The sequence below is a fragment of the Leptopilina heterotoma genome, unplaced genomic scaffold (genome assembly GCF_015476425.1).
Source record: "Leptopilina heterotoma isolate Lh14 unplaced genomic scaffold, ASM1547642v1 Lhet_53, whole genome shotgun sequence".
NCBI lineage: Eukaryota > Metazoa > Arthropoda > Insecta > Hymenoptera > Figitidae > Leptopilina > Leptopilina heterotoma.
In genome coordinates, this window is record NW_025111115.1 from 812221 (window position 1) to 831946 (window position 19726).

General features: G+C 26.4%; 1 protein-coding gene across 3 annotated transcripts in view; it reads left to right on the plus strand.

Moving 5' to 3' along the window:
• Positions 1-19726, plus strand: part of LOC122508239 (14-3-3 protein zeta) — a 39187-nt gene that overhangs the window by 15765 nt on the left and 3696 nt on the right. For 2 of the 3 annotated variants that reach the window (XM_043621476.1, XM_043621475.1), the window contains exons 2-4: positions 12654-12961; positions 17395-17518; positions 18885-19048. In XM_043621476.1, coding sequence (XP_043477411.1) covers positions 12662-12961; positions 17395-17518; positions 18885-19048 — 588 coding nt within the window. In that variant the 5' untranslated portion in view covers positions 12654-12661. Of the gene's footprint in view, positions 1-12653; positions 12962-17394; positions 17519-18884; positions 19049-19332; positions 19497-19726 lie in introns of all 3 variants that reach the window. The other variant, XM_043621477.1, reaches the window with a different exon arrangement.

Genomic DNA, 19726 nt, shown 5'->3' on the forward strand with positions numbered 1-19726 from the left:
AACCCCTTCTCAAGAATCCAACATATATGATCATTATGCAAAGCCTCTGACAACCTGTCTTTTCACATTGCTCATAGTCTCGAGGATTAACAAGCACTGTGACAAAACATTTTCATTCTCGATTCCTGTTATCTAACATGCCTTCTTCATCTCTTCAGTGATAAAAAAAAGTGTTGGGTTTTTTTTAAATATTTCTAAATTTACAAAAATGCTTAATACTTTTTTTCGAAAATTGTGACGTGAAAGAGGGACATGTGCCTTGCTCCGAACGGACAGTAGGCATTGGAAGAATTTTGGAATAGGCTACTCTTTATGGATTAGCCTCTCTCTTTCTCACTCTTTCTTTCAGAGTGAATAGTCCATGACCGTGTGCGTAAAGCGCAGCTGCAGATGATCGTAATTCATTACCCACCATTTGCAAATTGTCGGAAATTGGGCAGTACGGCTCTTAACGACTATTAAAGCTCCGACTGGAAGCTCAAATACTAAATGCCTTAATAACTATGTTTCCTGAAAGAGGATATACACCAGTGATCGGATTTTACTTTTCCCACAATATTCTCAGTAGTCAGCATTGAGAAGGTCATCGCATTATTCGCATGCATACACCAGGAAATATTTTTGCATTCTGAGTCTCTTACTTGAAATTTGGTTTCTGGATATTTGTCACTCCGGGACATTTAAAATTTTCACATTTATTTTCTGTCCCACCTTAGCTATTAATATCTATACTGTCATTATTGCTATCACCACGATATTACACTACTATTAATACTTTATCACTGTATGAACTATCATACATTATACCATTACTATTATCTGTACAATACTGCTATCTCTACTAGTATTATTATCAGTAATCTGTGCTATCTTCACTATAAGTTAAAATATCTCAATCGCCATTAACTCGCTGATAGAAATATGCTTTTCGAATCTACTTTTCCAAGGAAAAAAGAAACTAGTTTTTAACAGTAACCAAAAATGAGTCATTTAAAAGCATATATGCCATAGAATTTGTAAAATATTTTATTTCTACAGTACATGCTTCTTGAACTATGTAATAGCTTTCATGCTTCCGACGGAAATGTTGAATCATTCCTTTTAGTGTATAAAATTCGTGAATCAGAAAGTCTAAATTATGCTGCAGAATTTGTAAACTATGCACATTCTGTATCATTTTGTCAGATTATATTTGTGACAAAATTGTAACTTTATAAACATAATTGACAAACATTTTTCAATTGCTCATAATATTCTTGGTGTAGAAATGCAAAAACTAACATTTTTACTACTAACAATTAGTATTGGCACTGTTTTTACATAGTATCATCAGCAGTATTTTTACCTCTAGTGACAATAATCGTCACTATCAAGGATCTTTCGTAGAATCATTACTTAAACTATCATACACTATTATTATTATTATTATTATTATTATTATTATTATTATTATTATTATTATTACTATTTTTACTATTACCATTATTATTAATTCATGGACCAAATAAAAAGTAATTTAATAAAAAACTTTTAAATTCACTGCTCCTCAATATTTAAAAAAATGATATAAAAATTCAGCACCGGCAGGAACCGGATTTCAAGGACCCGACAGGTGCACATCTGAATGAAATGCATTCACTTCTATATCTTGATGTATTCAATTATATTTTTCGTTGGCCAAATGCTGAATTCAAAAAAATGGAGAGAGGGAAAAAATGGTTTCGAGTCATCTCCAAATTTAAGGTCCTCTTCTCTCTATTCTTAGGTCTGACATTTTTCTTCTCTAATTTTAGAGTCATCGTCGTAAAATATCTAAAAAGTCTCATCTCATTCAAATAGAACAATTTGATTTAAATTATTATACTTTTCAGGGTAGTAGATTATTTTGCTTAAAAAACGAATCCGTAACGGAAATCCGGTTTTGCTTTTTGGAAATGAATTCATAAAGATGAATTTTTAACTTTGGAAAGTATCTTCTTTTTCTTTTTTTCTTTGTGTATGTCGACGATAGGTTTAAAATAAACTTTTTAGTTTTTGGTGGGTCGTATATCTGTCTCGTAATTTACATTTTAGCTGTCTCGTTAAATACATCATTCTTGAAATACACCTCGAAACTGATCAATCTCAATTTTTTCGAATTGACGCAGTCTGTATTGAAAGAAAATTTTACTTATTAAAGAATAATTAATACGGATCAATATTATTTGAAATTTAAAAGATATGAATTTTTGGAATAATATCTTTGAGTAGAAAATCCAAATCTGTAATATCCTGTTAAGGAGGATGGTGACTGTCTTTTCGGGGCAGGCGGCGAGAGGGGAATTCACATGCTTTCATATGGGATTAAAACTGCAAATACCAACTGTTTTAATATATATTTTATAAGTGAAATATGCAATACTTAATATGTTAGACATAAAAAATAGTATTTTTAATAATTCCAATTCATTATTCTCAAAAAATATTTAAAAAAATAATTATTTACTTACGTAAAAAAAATTTCGTAAAAAAATAACACTGAATAAGATTTCATTCGTATATGATTACATTGCGACGTTGCCACCACGTTTCTGTGTATTATGTTAGAGAGGTTAGAAAATCTGTAATTTTACGTCAGTTTTAATGTTATTTCTAAAAATCGGGACAGTCGGTTTACTCAATTATTTTTTTAAATTATTCCAAAAGTATTAAACTTTAAAAGAGTATGATTTTTTAAAAAAGTTTAACTTTTTTACACAAGTTATTATCAAAATAGTGCACTTCACATAACACTCTCCATAAGAGCCCATATAAAAACATGCAATTTCAATAATTAAATTCTCAAAAACGGGACAGTAAAAAATTTTAAAAAAAAATTGTTCTATAATTTGGACATTCTTAACAACGAGTTTTTACAAATTTCAAAAAATTCTTAACATTTTTATTTGAGTCACCATCCTCCTTAAAGCTCGAGGTCTCGCTTTTGAATTATCGATCGTACTTTTGCCGAGCAGCTTTCTTGAGAACACGCAAAGATCCCATAAAACCCCGTACTTTCCACTAATACCAATAAAGTTACTGCACTTGGCATTCGAATAAACTGAACCTTTCAGTTGACTACTTGTTTCCAATAAATTGTCCATGTTTAGTGTAAATTGATTCAATAATTCCTCTACTTCAAGTGGACAATAATTTAACTAAATCTGAATTTACTTTTGGATTCACGTTTCGAAACGTTTAAAATGAAGAAAATTATTTGACAATAAAATATTTTCAAAAATTACGAATTGTTATAAAAACCAAAATTAAACTTTTATAATTTACAAGATTTTATTTAAAGTTGAGAAATTTTATTCATTTTAACGTTGAGGTCTTTAGGAACTGCACTTTTGATTATTCTTAGTAAAAATAAAGATAATAAATAACTTTCTAAAGTTTACATTAGGTGAAAAAAAACAACTAACCGGAGAATTTTAGAACTGCTTCTTTCAAAAAATAATTCTTCTTTGAATAGGAATTTTTCTGTGACAATATTGTGAATGCTGGTCATTCCTTTCGTTTGAACTGGCAACACTGTCACTACTATTGCTATTGGTCACAACTCAAAGCCAGGTGATCGCGTGTGATTAAATATAGGACATTGTATAGAGAATACTACGATTAATAATTCCACCCTCAAAAACTCCCATCATTCATCCTTTATGTCTGCTTAAAATCCCTCGCCTCGCTTTCTTCTTTTGTAACATTTATCTTTACACTCAAAATTAATTGCTTTACAATTTTTCCTTCTTATTTTATTTTTATATTAATAACAAATTTGTAAACCGAAAAAGTATATTTAATTGACTATATTTAACAAATAATTATTTGAAAGAATACAGCTTTTAAAAAAGTATTTGTACCATTTTTTAAAAATATAAATCATTAAATAATTTATTTATTTCATAACAAGTCATGTAATTAAATCTAGTCAAGTAGTAATTAGAATCAATTATTTTTAGTACAGTTTAAATTTATTTTCGTTTCATTGAATTTATAATTTTATAATAAAGGGGCCGTCCATAAACCACGTAGCCCCATTTTTTGGAAATTTTGTCCCCCCCCTCCCCCATGTAGTACGCTATTACATGTATTAGCGCCATTTTTTCCTCTTGTCATAGTCAATTGCTTGACCCCCCCCCTCCCCCTCAAGAGGCTACGTGGTTTATGGATGGCCCCAAAGAAATAAGAACTGAAATTCAGAAAAATGTTTTTAAAAATAGATAAAACAATTTTTAATAATATTAAAAGAAAGTTTAAAATTGAAACCTTTTTTTAAAACCAATTTTGTAAAAAAAGTTTTCTAAACTTTGTGGTATGGAATTTAATTTCCTTTAAGAGAGGCACTTAAAACTTGAATCGAGTGACACATCGCTAAATAATTTACACTATCATCAAAGTTGTTACTTTCACTTGAGAAAATGACGAACCGAGAAAAAGAATGTTAATAGAGGGGTTTTTTTTCAAAAGTCAGACAACACATAAGTGATCCAAATTTTATTCGTGGTAATTAAAATTTACCTTCCCGAATATACTTTTAATTACTTCTATATAGAAAGACATTTTTAAACTTAAAAAATGGAAAAAATCTTGGTTACATGAAATATAATAATTGTCTAAAGAACAATTCAAAAGTATCTCATTCTCACACAATCTCGGTGCTTTGCCAATTATTAAGACTATCTGATAAATGAATCTATAGAGATAAAAATTATAAATTTTTACAATCATTTTATGAGAGCATTACTAGAGATATAACTAGAAATTTGTGACACCTTATCAGTGACGGAAAACAGACGCAAAATACAAAATTAAAAATAATTCCCAATTTTTTTCAGTTATACAAAATTATTAAGATATTCATAATTTTTTTTTTATTAAAAATAGTTCAATCAATTGCGATGTTTATATAAATGTATGCATAATAATTTATTATAATAAACCAAAAAAACCATTCAAAGGCCTTATAAAAATTTCTCTCTCATCAATTTTCAATTTTATCGTCCGATAATTATCAACAAAGATTTATTATTATTTGGAATTATTTGTGAGGCCTTTCGGTCATTTAAGTTTATTTTATTATTTAAAAAATTCTATAATTAATAATATAAACTTAAATTGACGAAAAGCTTCACAAATTATTATAAATGTAAAAAATGAACGGTTAGTAACGTCAATGATGTAATTATTATTATATTGAAAAATATATCTCAATTTTCAGAATTATATTTAAATATATTAATGTTATATTAAAAAAAAAGACGATAAAAATTCTGAAATCTGGCAACATTGGATAGACCATATTATCAGATAAGTTTGCAATCGTGGAAGAACTTGATGCACCAATCACATGTTTCTTATCATCACTGTGTTTCGTGTCCATACAAATCTAGTTTCTAAGACACATTTCGTCATATCGAATTTTAAATGAAAAAATGATAATAAAAATAGAATTACGATCAATATGATCAATAAATTAAAAATACATTTAACAAATATTTATATAAAATAATATGAAATAAAATTGAGTATACTTTACATTTAATCTTCTTTTTAAATAAAAATTAATAAAATTGAATTTTCAAAAAAGCAAAAGTTTGTTTTTTGGATTATTTTTAATTTTATAAAAATATTTTATTCACACTGAAAAATAACAATTGTTCAGTAAAAATTATTTCCATTGTTTTCTACTTTTTCTGACATTGAATATTTTTATTTTATTAATTTGTTCCAATTTTCATTTGCAGAAAAAAATTAATAAAATTTAGACTATTTAAAAACTCGTATATCTGTACTTGGTTTATATTGATTTCTAGATGAGAAAAGATTTGTTCACATGGTCATTTTTTATTCAATTTTCAATCTCTTTGCCTCGAGACTTATTCACATATTTATTTATAACAAAGAAATATATTTAACAAAAAGTAGTTTTTAAAAATTAATAAATAATATACGAAATTTATTAATTAGATGTTTTAGAAAAAATTAAGAATAGGTAAAATAAAAATAATACAATATTAAAAAAATAAAAATTATACGAATTACATAGCCGCGAATTATTAAGAATTTTTATTTTGTAAAATGAAAAGTTGAACAAATAAAAATATTTATATAAATAAATTTCTTCGATAAATATTAAATGCCCAGGCGTAAACAATTGACAATTTGTTTCTCAATTGAAAAACTATAATAAAATTACGTTTTTCTGGAAAAATAAAATTTAAATAATCAAATCAAGTCCTTAAAGTTTAAATTAAAAATTTACAATATATTCACAAAAATATAAAAAATACAAAATACAAAAATCAAGAGATATATAAAAAGTTATCAAAGTATGCGCGAGAAGAAAAAATATTGTCGTGTGTCTGTTTCAGTATTGTTTATTTAAAGGAATTAAAAATTGCAGTTAATCGATATTTCAATTCTTTTTCAAGGGCGTGCTCGTTGACACGCGGAGGAAAAAAATTATTTTCCATTATATTTATACATCGAAAGATGAGTTTATCAATATTTCATTTTCGATTGTATCATGTTTGATTTTTTTACAAGCATTTTGATTGAAAGTACATTAAATATTTTTTCATTTTATTAGTGGTTGATATGTTATTTGTTGTAAAAGAAAAACCTTTAACTCAGCGAATCAAGCATTTTTGTTTATAGTGATCAGTTATTTTTTTCCTCTACGAGATAATACAAAATATATACATAGAGTATGAGAGTCTCTCTGGGACAAACCAGTGCAATGTAAAGTTGTTCTTTATACCCACTTGATAGAACAGAAGTTCAATAATTTCAACTTTTATTCTCGCAATATTTGTGTACACGAATATATTATTTATTTACCAGTACATAAATTGTCTCTTTTTTACAATTATTATTTGAGATGAGAAAATCACGCTTTAAACCAGGACACTTGTGCAAACTCTCCGAATGTTAAAATAGAAAATAAAATTTAGAAATTGTTGTTAATTTAATTTTTTGCTTAAATAAATAAGATTTAATATTTTTTTAAGAATAAAATAACGAATATTGCACAATGCTGTGAAATATTTAATAAACACATTTCTATTATTAATTTCTCTATTTAATATAATTTATTTCACTAAATTAATTTATCTAATTCTAATAATTATTTTACTTAATTAATTCATCTCCTGTTTGTTTAAAAAAAATATGCGGGTATATTACAAAATACAGGAATTTTAATCTATTCTCTGCTTCAGCTTAAAAGTGTCTCATTTTTCATAAATAAACATTTTATAATTATTTTAGCTGGAAACGTTAATTTTGTTTCATAAAATAAATTGCCCCATTTAATCTCTAATGAATTGCATCTACTTGAATAAATAATTATATACTTAAACAACATAAACAATAATTATTATTATTGAATTATTATTGCATCTACTCGAATAAATAATTATATACTAAAACAACATAAACAATAATTATAATAATAATAATTATTATTATTATAAGAATAGAAATAATAATGGAAATGAAATAATAATAATAATATTTGACCAATGAAAATTATTTGAACTTAGTAATTTTTTTTGATATTAAGCAATAAAAATGAAATGAAGAGTTGATAAAATTCTGTAATAATATTGTGGTTAAAAAATAATTTTAGCTTAATTTAAAATTGTCAAGTTACTATGAAATGACAAATCTCTTTCTGAATTATATTTTCAACATTTCATCCTTGAACAGAAATTAACCAGTTCATTGAGAAAGCTACACGCACAACCTGCAGTCTCGTGACTCACGGCAGTCTTATTCTTCCTATAAGCGTCATTTCCTTTCATTCACTTCCTCACATTTTTTTTTCTTTTCATTTGCTATGTCTCACTATGAACCTATAAACGTTACCTATAATGAGCCTCTAGATTAATCTCACAATTATTTATTTTTACAATTAACAGAATTTTTATGAACAGAAATATTTACCGCCCTACATTTTTATATACCCGATCAAATTTTTATTTAGGGCAAAAATTTTGAGTAACTAAATATTTATTTAGTAATTTTGTCATTTCTATTTGAATTGAAATCAATTTTTTTTTGTAACCAAATTTTTATTTAAGATAATTAGGATAAATTTCTATTTAATATAAATAGAATAAAATTTAGGGTTCAAATGAAAAAGAATTTTTACATCTAACTGATTGTTTACCAAAATGATATTATTACTAATAATATCGTAGGTAGAAAAATATTACGTTATCTAAATTTTTAATTCAGCATTCTTTTTTTAATGAAAATTCTCCCAAATAAAAATTTATTAAAAACGAAGTTTTATTGAATAAAAATTGTATTAAATACAATTTCTCGTATAAGGAAAATTTCGTTATATAGAAAATTTTCATTAAATGAAAATTGGATTATATTGAAACTCTACTGAATAAAAATTTGACGAAGAGAAAAAAATACTGTTTAGTAGAAATTTGTCTGAATGAAAATTTGGTTGAATAAAAATTCTGTTGAACGAAAATTTTGTTAAATGAAAATTCAATTAAATGGAAATTCTGTTAAATAAAAATTTGATTAAATGAAAAAATGAGTCAAATGAAAAATTTAACTCTACGAAAATTTTGTTTCATAAAAACAGTTACAAATCATTCACCCAGGGAAATTTTTTATTTAAACCGAATTTAATTTATTTGACTAAATAAAAGTACGATTCAATAATTCTTTATATGTGACCTGGTCTATGAAAAGGGACCTTACGTGTCAAAAAATCATTTTTTACTTTTTTGTTGATTCGGATAGGGTTTAAAACGCTCTTTAAGATGGTGAAAACCAAAAAGTCATAAGTTGATTAGAAATGTTTTAAAAAATTTTTTAAAGTCAGAAGAAACAAGAGTAAAAATACGAAAAAACTGATTTTTTTGTTATTATACAAATTAAAATAACGAAGACGATAATTTTTTATTATTTTGAAAATTTGACAGTTTCTTTGACAACTGTCAACATTTAAAATTCAAATTTTATATCTTATTCGTAATTAGCGACCTCAAAAAACTTCTTTATAAAAAACGATCACTTTTTAGAGAAGTTGACAGCTGTCAACTGTAAAATTGTCAATTTAACATCATATTCGTAATCAGTGGCCTCGAAAACCCTTACAAACATGTGTCACTTATTTATACTTATTGTTGCTATTTAGAAAACTTAGATTATTTTTCCCATGTTTGGGAAGTTTGTTATTAATTTATATAAACATTGCTTGTATGTTTTTATTTTGATACTGTGATCCACGGTGAAGAAAATAAGCCTGACTTGATTAAAAAATATTAATATTTAAAAAAGTTACAAGGGTTTTTCTAAGTTAAACTTTAACTGCTGTTTTCTCGAAAACTTGTTTTCGCACGTAAGGTCCCTTTTCACTGTCCAGGTCACATATTCACTTATTTATTTTTGCACTTTAATTTCACTTTTTTTTAACCCCTTCTTATTTTTTGAAATCGTGAAACATTTTTTTAGAATATTTTACGTTTTCTTGAAATTCTGAAATATTTTTTTCATTATTACATTCACTTTTAGAAAATGAAAAATATTTGTCGAAAAAGATTTGAAATCACACACTTGAAAGGAAATGATTTTACCACTTTTGTCTCTCTTTTTTGTACCTCATCAATTTTTTGATATTATCAACTAAACTACGCAGTAAAACTGAACAGTTTTTCGTGTACATAAAGTGTGTATCATTCAAGTTCCTGTTCATTTTCTTCGATTATTGTCACAGTCTTGGAATCATGAGTTCATCGTATTGTAAATACCCGCACACATCACGATATTTTATTTCATTCACAATAAGATTGCTGCGCGCTATATCAACCGTATCCAATCATTCTCATTTTTAAATAATATAATATTTTATTTTAAAAAGAATTTCAAATTTTTAACTCAACGAAAATCTATTTTTATTTTTAAAAAACTAGTACTTTTTCAATGATTAAAAAATGACAAATTTAGTAAATTTGTAAACGGAATATTTTTTTGAAGAAATATTATAATGGCGAATTTATTTGCTGACCTAATTATAAAAAAAAGTCCAAGGTGAAATATTACTTTCAATTAAGAATCTTATCTAAGATAAGAAATAAATGAAGTAATCCGTAAAATAAACCAAAATAAAAAATAAGGTGTGAAGAAAAATATTTTCACGAGGAAAAAAAGATGAGAGAGAGAGATAGAGAGAAAAAAAAATGTCACAACTTTTGATTGGGGCAGTTTTAAAAACTCGTAAATCTAATTTGGTTGCTCTAGATGATCCAGGAGATTTGTTAATTATTGTTCTGGTCTGAAAATTTCAAACGACGTCATTAAATGTCAAGGAAGAAGTGCTCAGCTCATCGGAGCGTAATTTGTAATTACTCTACTGAAACTCCTTGAATGTCGCGTGGCGCATTAATTTATTAACGACGTTTTGCAACAAAAGTATTAACAAGACTCGGACTTGTTAATGAGATGCTGATACAATTTTTTTTTCCTCAAAAATCATTTCAAATTTCTCTCAACTTGTGATTCACTTCTTTTCAAATAGTCTCGCGTTTATAGAAAATAATATTAATATAAATAATAATTCAAAAAATATTGATAACACAGAAAAATTTAATTTAATTTAATTTATAATTAAATTAGAAATATAATTAAATATATAAATAAAATTCAAAGAAATGTCAACTTTAGATAAAATTGTTAATAAATAAATAAATAAAAAATTTTGTAACAATTTAAACAAAAGAATAAGCTAATTGTATAATCGAGATTGAAAAATTTCCATAATGGCGTAAATTCTTTAGAAAACAAATATCAAAAATAAATTTAATTTATAAATGGGTACTATAAAAATTTTGTGTTATAAAAAATTAGGTAATCGACATTTTTTATTTGCTGATCGAAACTAATCTTAAATAGAGTATTGTAGACTCATTTTTCTTATGTAATTGTTCATATTGCTGGTTTAATACCAGTTATGTCTTGTATACTAAAACCTCTTGGATCGCTCTTGAAAAGTTACATTACATAAGAAAAAAATTGAAATTCGTTTTCCAAAGTGAAATTTAAACATTTGTTTAATGTCTCCTTTGCATTTTTTATCCTGGAAAAATTCTTTTCTTTTCTTCTCTTTTTTAAGTGAGTTCGATTTTTTTAAGTGCGAGAATATGTTTTCAATATTTTATTTAAAATTTAATCCAATTAAAAGAAAAGTTTATTTTTTATTCGTTCAAATTAAAAAAATTATTATTGAAAAAGAAAATTTTAAGTCAAATTAGAAAAACTGATAATTAAATGAATTTAAAAATAAATAGTTAAATTAACATTTAATTAAAAAACGTGATTCTTCAAAAGGAATTTCAGTGAAGTTGACGATGATTACAAGAAAGAAAAAGGAATTTTAAACATTTTTTGATTTGAGTAGAAAAAAAAATATATACATATTAAAATTGTAATGACTTGACATTTAAGTATGGGCTTTAATAGAAGTCATAAAAGACTTGTTTTTTTTTCGTTTCTCGTTGAGTCGGGGACTAAGTACCCTCGGCTTGTTCTGTCGTCGGCAAGGGTTCTTTTTTTTCTTTTTTTTTCCTTTCTTTTTAAAGAAAGTACGTGTCTAACCAAGTAAAGTACGAGGGTTGGCCTACGACGATAGTTAATTCTGTACCTTTAGTTTCTACAACAACGAGAGTAGAAAGAAAAATCAAGTGTTCTTTTGAGGAATCATATATAACCTCAAGCACAAGGGAAAAATTCGAAAAAAAAATTTTCAAACCAATTTCAATCTTTTGCTAAATATTAATTTATTTTCTAAATGAATTTTTTAAATAATAGTAATAATAATAATAATAATAATAATAATTTTATTCAGTTTTTACTTTTTTTTAACCATTCTTTTGGAGTATATTTTTATATTCCGCTTTTAAATTTACGATGTATTCAATTTTTGTTTATATAGTTTGAAATTTTTCGATTACAAGCATCTTTGGCATCTTTTCAAATGTACAATAAATTGCGTACCTTAGAATAATTGTGTCATCAGCAGGAAATATTGATAAACGTCAGAGATTCGTCTCCTTAAAATACAGCTAATTCCCGGTACTCTGAAAAAAAATTAAATTTCTAGTTATTCTTTTCGTTAATTTGATATTGAAATTCAAAAAATTGTATTTTTTTGGTAAATTATAATTAGGAACTTTTTTCAAATTAAAAGTTAGTTATTAAATTATGTAATTTTCAAATTGATTGAAAATTAAATTAAAAAACTAGGTTCTCCAATTTAAGTTTCCTTGAATTTGCTGAAAAGTGTCATTCATGTGTATGTTCTAGAAAACTTGATATTCCAATAAATGATAATGCTCCTCTCAGGAAACGAGAATATCGATCGTTATATTTCATCCTCCGTTTGCTATCTCAAAATATATTATAAAATTTTTATCTGGGGAAATGATATTATGTAAAAAACATAATTTTTAATACTTTTACATTCGAAAATGTAAAAAAGTGTTTAAATCGTGAAGGGCACTTAATTTTTTTAACTTAAAAATTCTGAATGAAATAAAAATTTTATTTTATTTTGAAAAATGATTAAGAGAAAAATTGAATTTACAATTGAAAAATTTGTGTTTCAGCTGACACAATGTCCGTGGACAAAGAAGAATTGGTGCAGCGCGCGAAGCTTGCCGAACAGGCAGAGAGGTACGATGACATGGCAGCGGCAATGAAGGCCGTCACCGAGACGGGAGTCGAATTATCAAATGAGGAAAGGAACTTGCTCTCGGTCGCATACAAGAACGTCGTCGGAGCGAGGCGTAGCTCGTGGCGAGTAATCTCATCAATTGAGCAAAAGACCGAAGGCTCCGAACGTAAACAGCAGATGGCTAAGGAATATCGGGAAAAAGTCGAAAAGGAACTCCGCGAGATCTGCTACGATGTTCTGGTAAGAAAAACGAAACCCCTTTCCATTAAAATTCAGAAATTATTTTCATTTTTTATTTTAATGTTCTATTTTAATATTTCCCATTAGAATTGCAAACTAATTTCATTCCTCAGTTCTCTACATGATAATTAGTTGGAAATGTACTTGGAAGTTTAGAGATGCGCGAAGGAGAGAGAGAGAGAGTGAGAGAGAATTTTGTTGGCCAGAGTCGATATAGAGTTGGAAAAGCAACTGGAAATGAAATAACTTTACAAAACGGAATGGAGAGAACAAAAGGTGTGCCTGTGCCGACTATTTGCACAATTGCATTCCGAGGAATGATGAAACTAGAAATAACAATATCGAGGCTTCTTGCGCTCGCGAGGAAAAGAAGAATTCTCTCGATCGAGAGCGAGAGCGAGAGAATGGGAGAAAGAGACAATATTCGAAAACTATTTCTTATCGTAATAGGGGAATAATCGTAAATATGAATTAAATTTATCGGGGAAAAAGTTTAGAGCTGAATAGAAAGTTAGAACTCATTTTGATAAGTCAGCGAAATTTTTATTAAATTCGCTTTTTAGTTTATCACTTTCTAGTTTATCAATTGTTTAATTTGCCAAATTTTTACCAAACATTTTATGTAATTTGTATTTTCTATTTGAATTTTTACAATGTAAATTAATTTTCATTTGGCTAAAATTTTATTTATCGAAATTGTATTTAACAGAATTTTTAAATAGGCGAATTTTTAAAAAGCCGAGTTTTCAAATAACCGAATTTTTAAATAGCAGAATTTTTAATTGACTGAATTTTATCATAACTGAACTTTTGTTTGACCTAATTTTTACTATACTGAATTTTTCTCTAACTGAATTTCTATTTATCAAAATTTCGTTTAACAGAATTTTCATTCAACAGAATTCAAATTTACTTCAAAGCTTTATTTAAAAAATATTTTCATTTAACAGAATTGAATTGAATTTCAAATTTTTATTTAAAGAAAAAAGAATTTTATTTAACAGAATTAAAATTTAATTCAAATTGTCATTTAGCAGAAAGTTATTTAATTTAATTTTTACTTAAAAATTTCATTTGGAAAAATTTCTGCTAATCGTTCCTACTAAATAGAATTTTAGCAAATTTGACATTTTCTTTAACACGATTTTTCTAAGAGAATTTTTATTTAACAAAAGTTGTGTTTAATGGAAAGTTCAAGTGATAAATTCAAAGTTATAAACTTGTTCGATTAAGTAAAAAATCAGATAAATTGAAACTCCATTGTAAAAGTTTAGTTAAGTAGAAAAATTCAATTAATTAGAAATTTGAATTAATGAAAAGTCCGTTAAATGAAAATTCGTCTAAATAAAAAATTTGATTGTACAAAAACTGGTAATAAAAAATTTCAAAAAAATTTCAAAACTAGAGAAAAATAAAAAAATTAAGTAAAAACTCAAATGTAAAGTCTGCTGAACTAAAATTCGACTAAAAAAAAGTTTGATTAAATGGAGATTTAATCTCTCGATAGAGATAATAGAAAATGAGAGAGAGAGAGAGAGAAAATTTCTTTTGAAACTTGAATATATTGATTTCTTTTTTAAGGTCGAGAGGAAAATGAGCATTTCTGATAAAAGATGAGTGCTAGCAGATAAAGAAGTCCTTTTTATATACATATAGCCGTGCATAATGTATTTGCCACTTTCTCATGACACTGACATTAAAAGTGACGCTCGACCTTCGTGTCTTTCCAAGAGAGATTTGCGATCAGTGTGCCACGTGGTTTTAAAATGTCTTTAAAACTTGCTCTTCAACCATTGTTTGGCTTCTTTACACTCGTACAAGAAAATAACGTAATTCCAAAAGGGTACAACAAGAGTTGAGGAGAGGTCAGGTCTATTCATAATTAGACCATCATTCATGAATTCCATCGTCTCGAACATTTAATCAGTCACGTTCTGCAAAATTCACACTAAATTAGACAGAGTTATGAAAGTAGAACTCTTTCCCTAATTGCACGTTCATTTTAGATTCTTGCTTTTTTAATATATTCTATAACAATGCTCTCTGGTTTCTTATAAGAAAAATAGTTTTCAAAAAAATCTCCCCTTGAAAATTGTTTTCTTTAAATACCTAGTAAAATATTTACTAATTTTGAAACAACAAATTTGAAAATTAAACTAAATTTATTAACTTAAATATTAAATTACTTAAAATTCTCTTCATTTAAGTAAAAAAAAAGATGTCAAGAACTTGAGTAAAAATATATGAAAAATATTTAAAAATTAATAATCTATTGAATAAATGCAAAATTATCTCTTGTAATTAATAAAAAAAAATTTCCTTCTAGAACACGGCTATTTTTTTCTATAAATAAATACCTTGAAAGCATTGAACTTTGTATAACTCGGTAAAGTTTCTAAAGTGCTTCGTTCCGTAAACGTGTATGATAGACGTCTTTGAAAGTTTTAAGAAAATCACAAAGGCGATTAGGTAACGAATCATTAACCCCAGGAAGAGAATGTCAACAGCAAAATGACTGTATTGTAAAATATGTTTTTTTTTTTCTTAAAAAAAAAGACAATTAACAAACACTTTTGATGAACTATTTCCTTCTTTAACAATAAAGGACCATAAAGTTGAGCTAAACAATAATAAGGCATTCAATTGTTCGCAATTCTTTACTATTTGACATTTTGCTTACATTGAGAAGAATGGGAAATTATCATTTAAGTGATAATTGTTACTCAATAATTGATCATTTAAAAATTGAAATAATTATTCCTCAACAATTTAAATTGCAATAATTCTTTTTTATTATTATTTATAATTATAATATTTATTAATATTATTATAATTGAGACTAAATAATTATTTACTACTATTAAATTGCTTAAGTATAATAAAAACGATAATTATCGTTGAAATAATAATTATTTTCATTTAATAATAATCACTTAAAGGGAAATAAATTTTAATTGAACATATTAACTTTGATGTATGTAAAATTATTAAGAAAATAGAATAAAATGTGCAATTTTTGTATATATGGGAAGAGTAGAAGCACGCGATAAGCGGTCTCGCTCATAGAACTAGTTTGCAAGCAAAACTCGTCGCAGTGCACTCACTGAATGAGATCATGTTACAACTACACGGTGTGATCTTGTACGTCCTCAACTTATAGAATCTTGGAAGTTGACACTGAAAAAGATCAGTTGCCGTTTCAAATTTCACTCGGATAAATTACGATTCTTTGCTCAGCATTATACAAAATTATTTTTCTAATTCCTGATAAATAAATACGAAAAAAAGTAAACAATTCCCACTCGATTTAGAAATTTAAAAAAATTTTCCATTTTTAATAAAAGAAAATGAAAAGCAAACATAAAACAAGAAAATAAAAAATACCGTTTTTATTTATAAACAGAATAGTAAAAAATCATGCCAATAATTTTCTTAAACCTTTAATATTATGTCAAGGATATTAATTTTTTTTCCGCTTCGTATATTTGTGTGTCTAAAGCTAAACCTTGTGGGACATGGTTGATTAAACTTGAATATCAAAAAATACATTCAGCATTAGGGGAACAATAAAATTTTCGACTAAATAAAGAAGGAAAAATATATGTTAAATCCAGTTTGACAGAAATGGAATGTTTTATTTGAAAAATCCGGATATTGGGGAGAAACGGAAACGGAAGCGACGCGCCCGGGTCAGACTAACATTTCCGGAAGTGAATTCCTTTATAGAGATTTATTTCTCTACGCGATAATTAAATTGCTTCGCGGGATAAATTAATATCACAATGATTGTTTTCAAGAATAAAAATCTTATTTGTAAATTAATTAAAAATGCGAAACTTTAAGCAATTTCTTCCATTCGAAGAATGTGAATATTTTCGTTAAAATTGAAAATAATTGGAAAAATTGTATCATTAATTTTGACTTGTCATCAGGAAACTGTGTGGCGTATAAAATACTTTTATTCGATAATTTAAATGATTGGCAGTCGGTTTTTTATTACGTAGAGAACAATTGCAACTAGATCAAGGTTTCCTTCACACAGCGTGATTACACTGCAAAATCGTTGTGTTTGTCTTTGAATCCTCTTCCTATGATTAAGAAGGATTAATACTATTTCTGCGTTAATCAATGTGCTTTCAATTCTCTCCATACATCTCTAAAGCTTGCGTAATTACAACCTACTTATGAATTAATTAATAGTCTTAATGAGTTGAAACTCCATTAGCAAGTTTCGATTCTCACTTCATTAATTTGCAAAATAAGCAACCCTTTAAATTAATGACTGAACATCAAAATTTTTCCATTTATTATCTAGAATAAAAGTTTTCAGAAAACATTACTTTTAATTTAAATCAAATTACTTTTAATGTGTATAAAAATCGATTTTATTTTAATATAATGTAGAAAAATTTAAATTAAATTTTATTTTACAGGGTCTCCTCGACAAGTACCTGATACCCAAGGCCAGCAATGCTGAGAGCAAAGTATTCTACCTCAAAATGAAGGGAGATTACTACAGGTATCTAGCAGAAGTTGCCACTGGTGACTCCAGAAATGGTACGTAGCATTTCAATTTTTTTCTCTATTTTTTTAAAAGAAAAAAAAAAGTAATTACGGAAATCACATTTTTGTCTATTTAAATTCTTCACATCTAATTTGATAATTTTGATTTAATATTATGACCAAAATTTTTAATTTTAAATTTATTGAAAATTTAGCATTATTTATTCAAGAATTGACTCAATCAAATTTTACATCTTTCAATTTTCAATCGTATCCAAATTTTAATATCATATTTCAATTGGTTCAAAACATTTTATTGACTAATTAAAATTTCAAATGATTTCAAATTCATTCAAAGAAATAAATTTAAATTTAAAGTTTCAATTAATTGGAGTTTTTTAATTGAATACATTTTTAATAATATAGATATACTGTGATTCCCATAATTACCGAATTTATCTAAAAATATTTATATTATTAGGAGAAATACTCTAAAAAGCAAAATTTTTGTATAAATTATTTTTTTCATATAAATAATAACAAATATTTCCAGGTAAACAAAAAATACAAAATTTTGTTTTTATCAGATTTTTCCTAAATAGAAAAATATTTTTTGTATTTTTTTCCCCTCGAGGGAATTAAATAAACCATAATTTTGTCGAGATATTAAACTAATATTTAAATTTCACGGATGAAAACTTTCATAAATGAAAATTATTATTTTTAAAAAATAATAATTTGCTTAATTGTTTACACGCTATACTTGTTTTTAACTAAAAATTTGCGCATTTTCACTTTGATATTTTGTTAAACAGCTGTATTGGCAGATGTTGTATTCAACCTGCATGCACATTGTATAAAAAGCATACAAGAAAATTATCTACATAATATAAATTCAAAGTCACGTTTGTAAAGAATCTTATATTTCAAAGCTTGCTCCGAAATAAATGCTAACAATGAAAGTGAAAATCCTTTTCATCAACGAAATTCTAAATATTGGTTCTCGTATATATTTTCCAAAAAATTTCTACAGTAAACTTTTTTTAAAAAATTATCTTTTCACTGTAAATAAAATACATACTTTTTTCTGATTTTTTTAAAATTTCTATTCTCGAAAAGCAAAATAAAATCATTTATGCATAATTTACGAAAAATGAATACCTACAAAACAAAATGAATACAAAAAGAATACAAAATTGTATTCATTTTTTCGGTGAAAATTCAATGGAATTGAATGAAAAATTGACATATAATGTTGAAAAACAAAGAAATGTAAATATAATTATTAATCGTTTAAATGTTGTTGGAAATGTTTCATTTTGCTTTTATGAAACGCAATTAATTCTGAAAATGAGAATATTTGGATTTTTTTTCTTTTTTTTCAAATGCAATGTATTTTTTTTAATTTGAAATTATTTAGCTGTCGTAGAAGACAGCCAGAAGGCATACCAGGACGCGTTTGAAATCAGCAAGTCGAAGATGCAGCCGACCCACCCCATCAGGCTAGGCTTAGCTCTCAACTTTTCAGTGTTCTATTACGAAATTTTGAATTCGCCAGATAAGGCCTGCCAATTGGCCAAACAGGTACTAACTAATTAACAAAACAAACAAAAAATTGACCCCTTCTTCTCAATTTTACAGGTTTTTTTCTTTTATTAAAACTGGTGAAGGGGATGGTGCAGTGGTGATTTCACAGTGGTGGTGGTGGTGGTGTTTAAGAAAACACATTTACAATTTAACAAATTTTGTTTCTAATTTTTAAATACAAAATAATAATCCTTGAAAAAAGAATTCTAAACACCTGCTGTAAATTTCGATAAAAAAAAAAGAAAGCAAAAATTTGAATAGTTGAATGGTTTACGTTACAGCAGTAGTTGAGGATTCACAAAAGGCATACCAGGAGGCTTTTGACATTGCAAAATCGAAAATGCAGCCAACACATCCTATCAGGCTTGGACTAGCCCTCAACTTCTCCGTTTTTTATTACGAAATTATCAATTCCCCGGCAAGAGCTTGCCACCTGGCCAAACAGGTTAGGGCGCAAGGAAATTGCTGCTTGAGTCCGAAAAATTATTATTTTTCTTTCATTTTCTTCGAGTGTGTTGTGTTTTATTAACACAATTTTTCCTCATAACTCAAATCTAAAAAATTAATATTGAAAAATACCCTCTTTCTATTCTCGTGTGTTTTTTTTTGCTTATTAACAATTTAAAAGGAAATTATTTTTTGGGCTTTCGAATTAACCACCCTTCTCTTTGACAC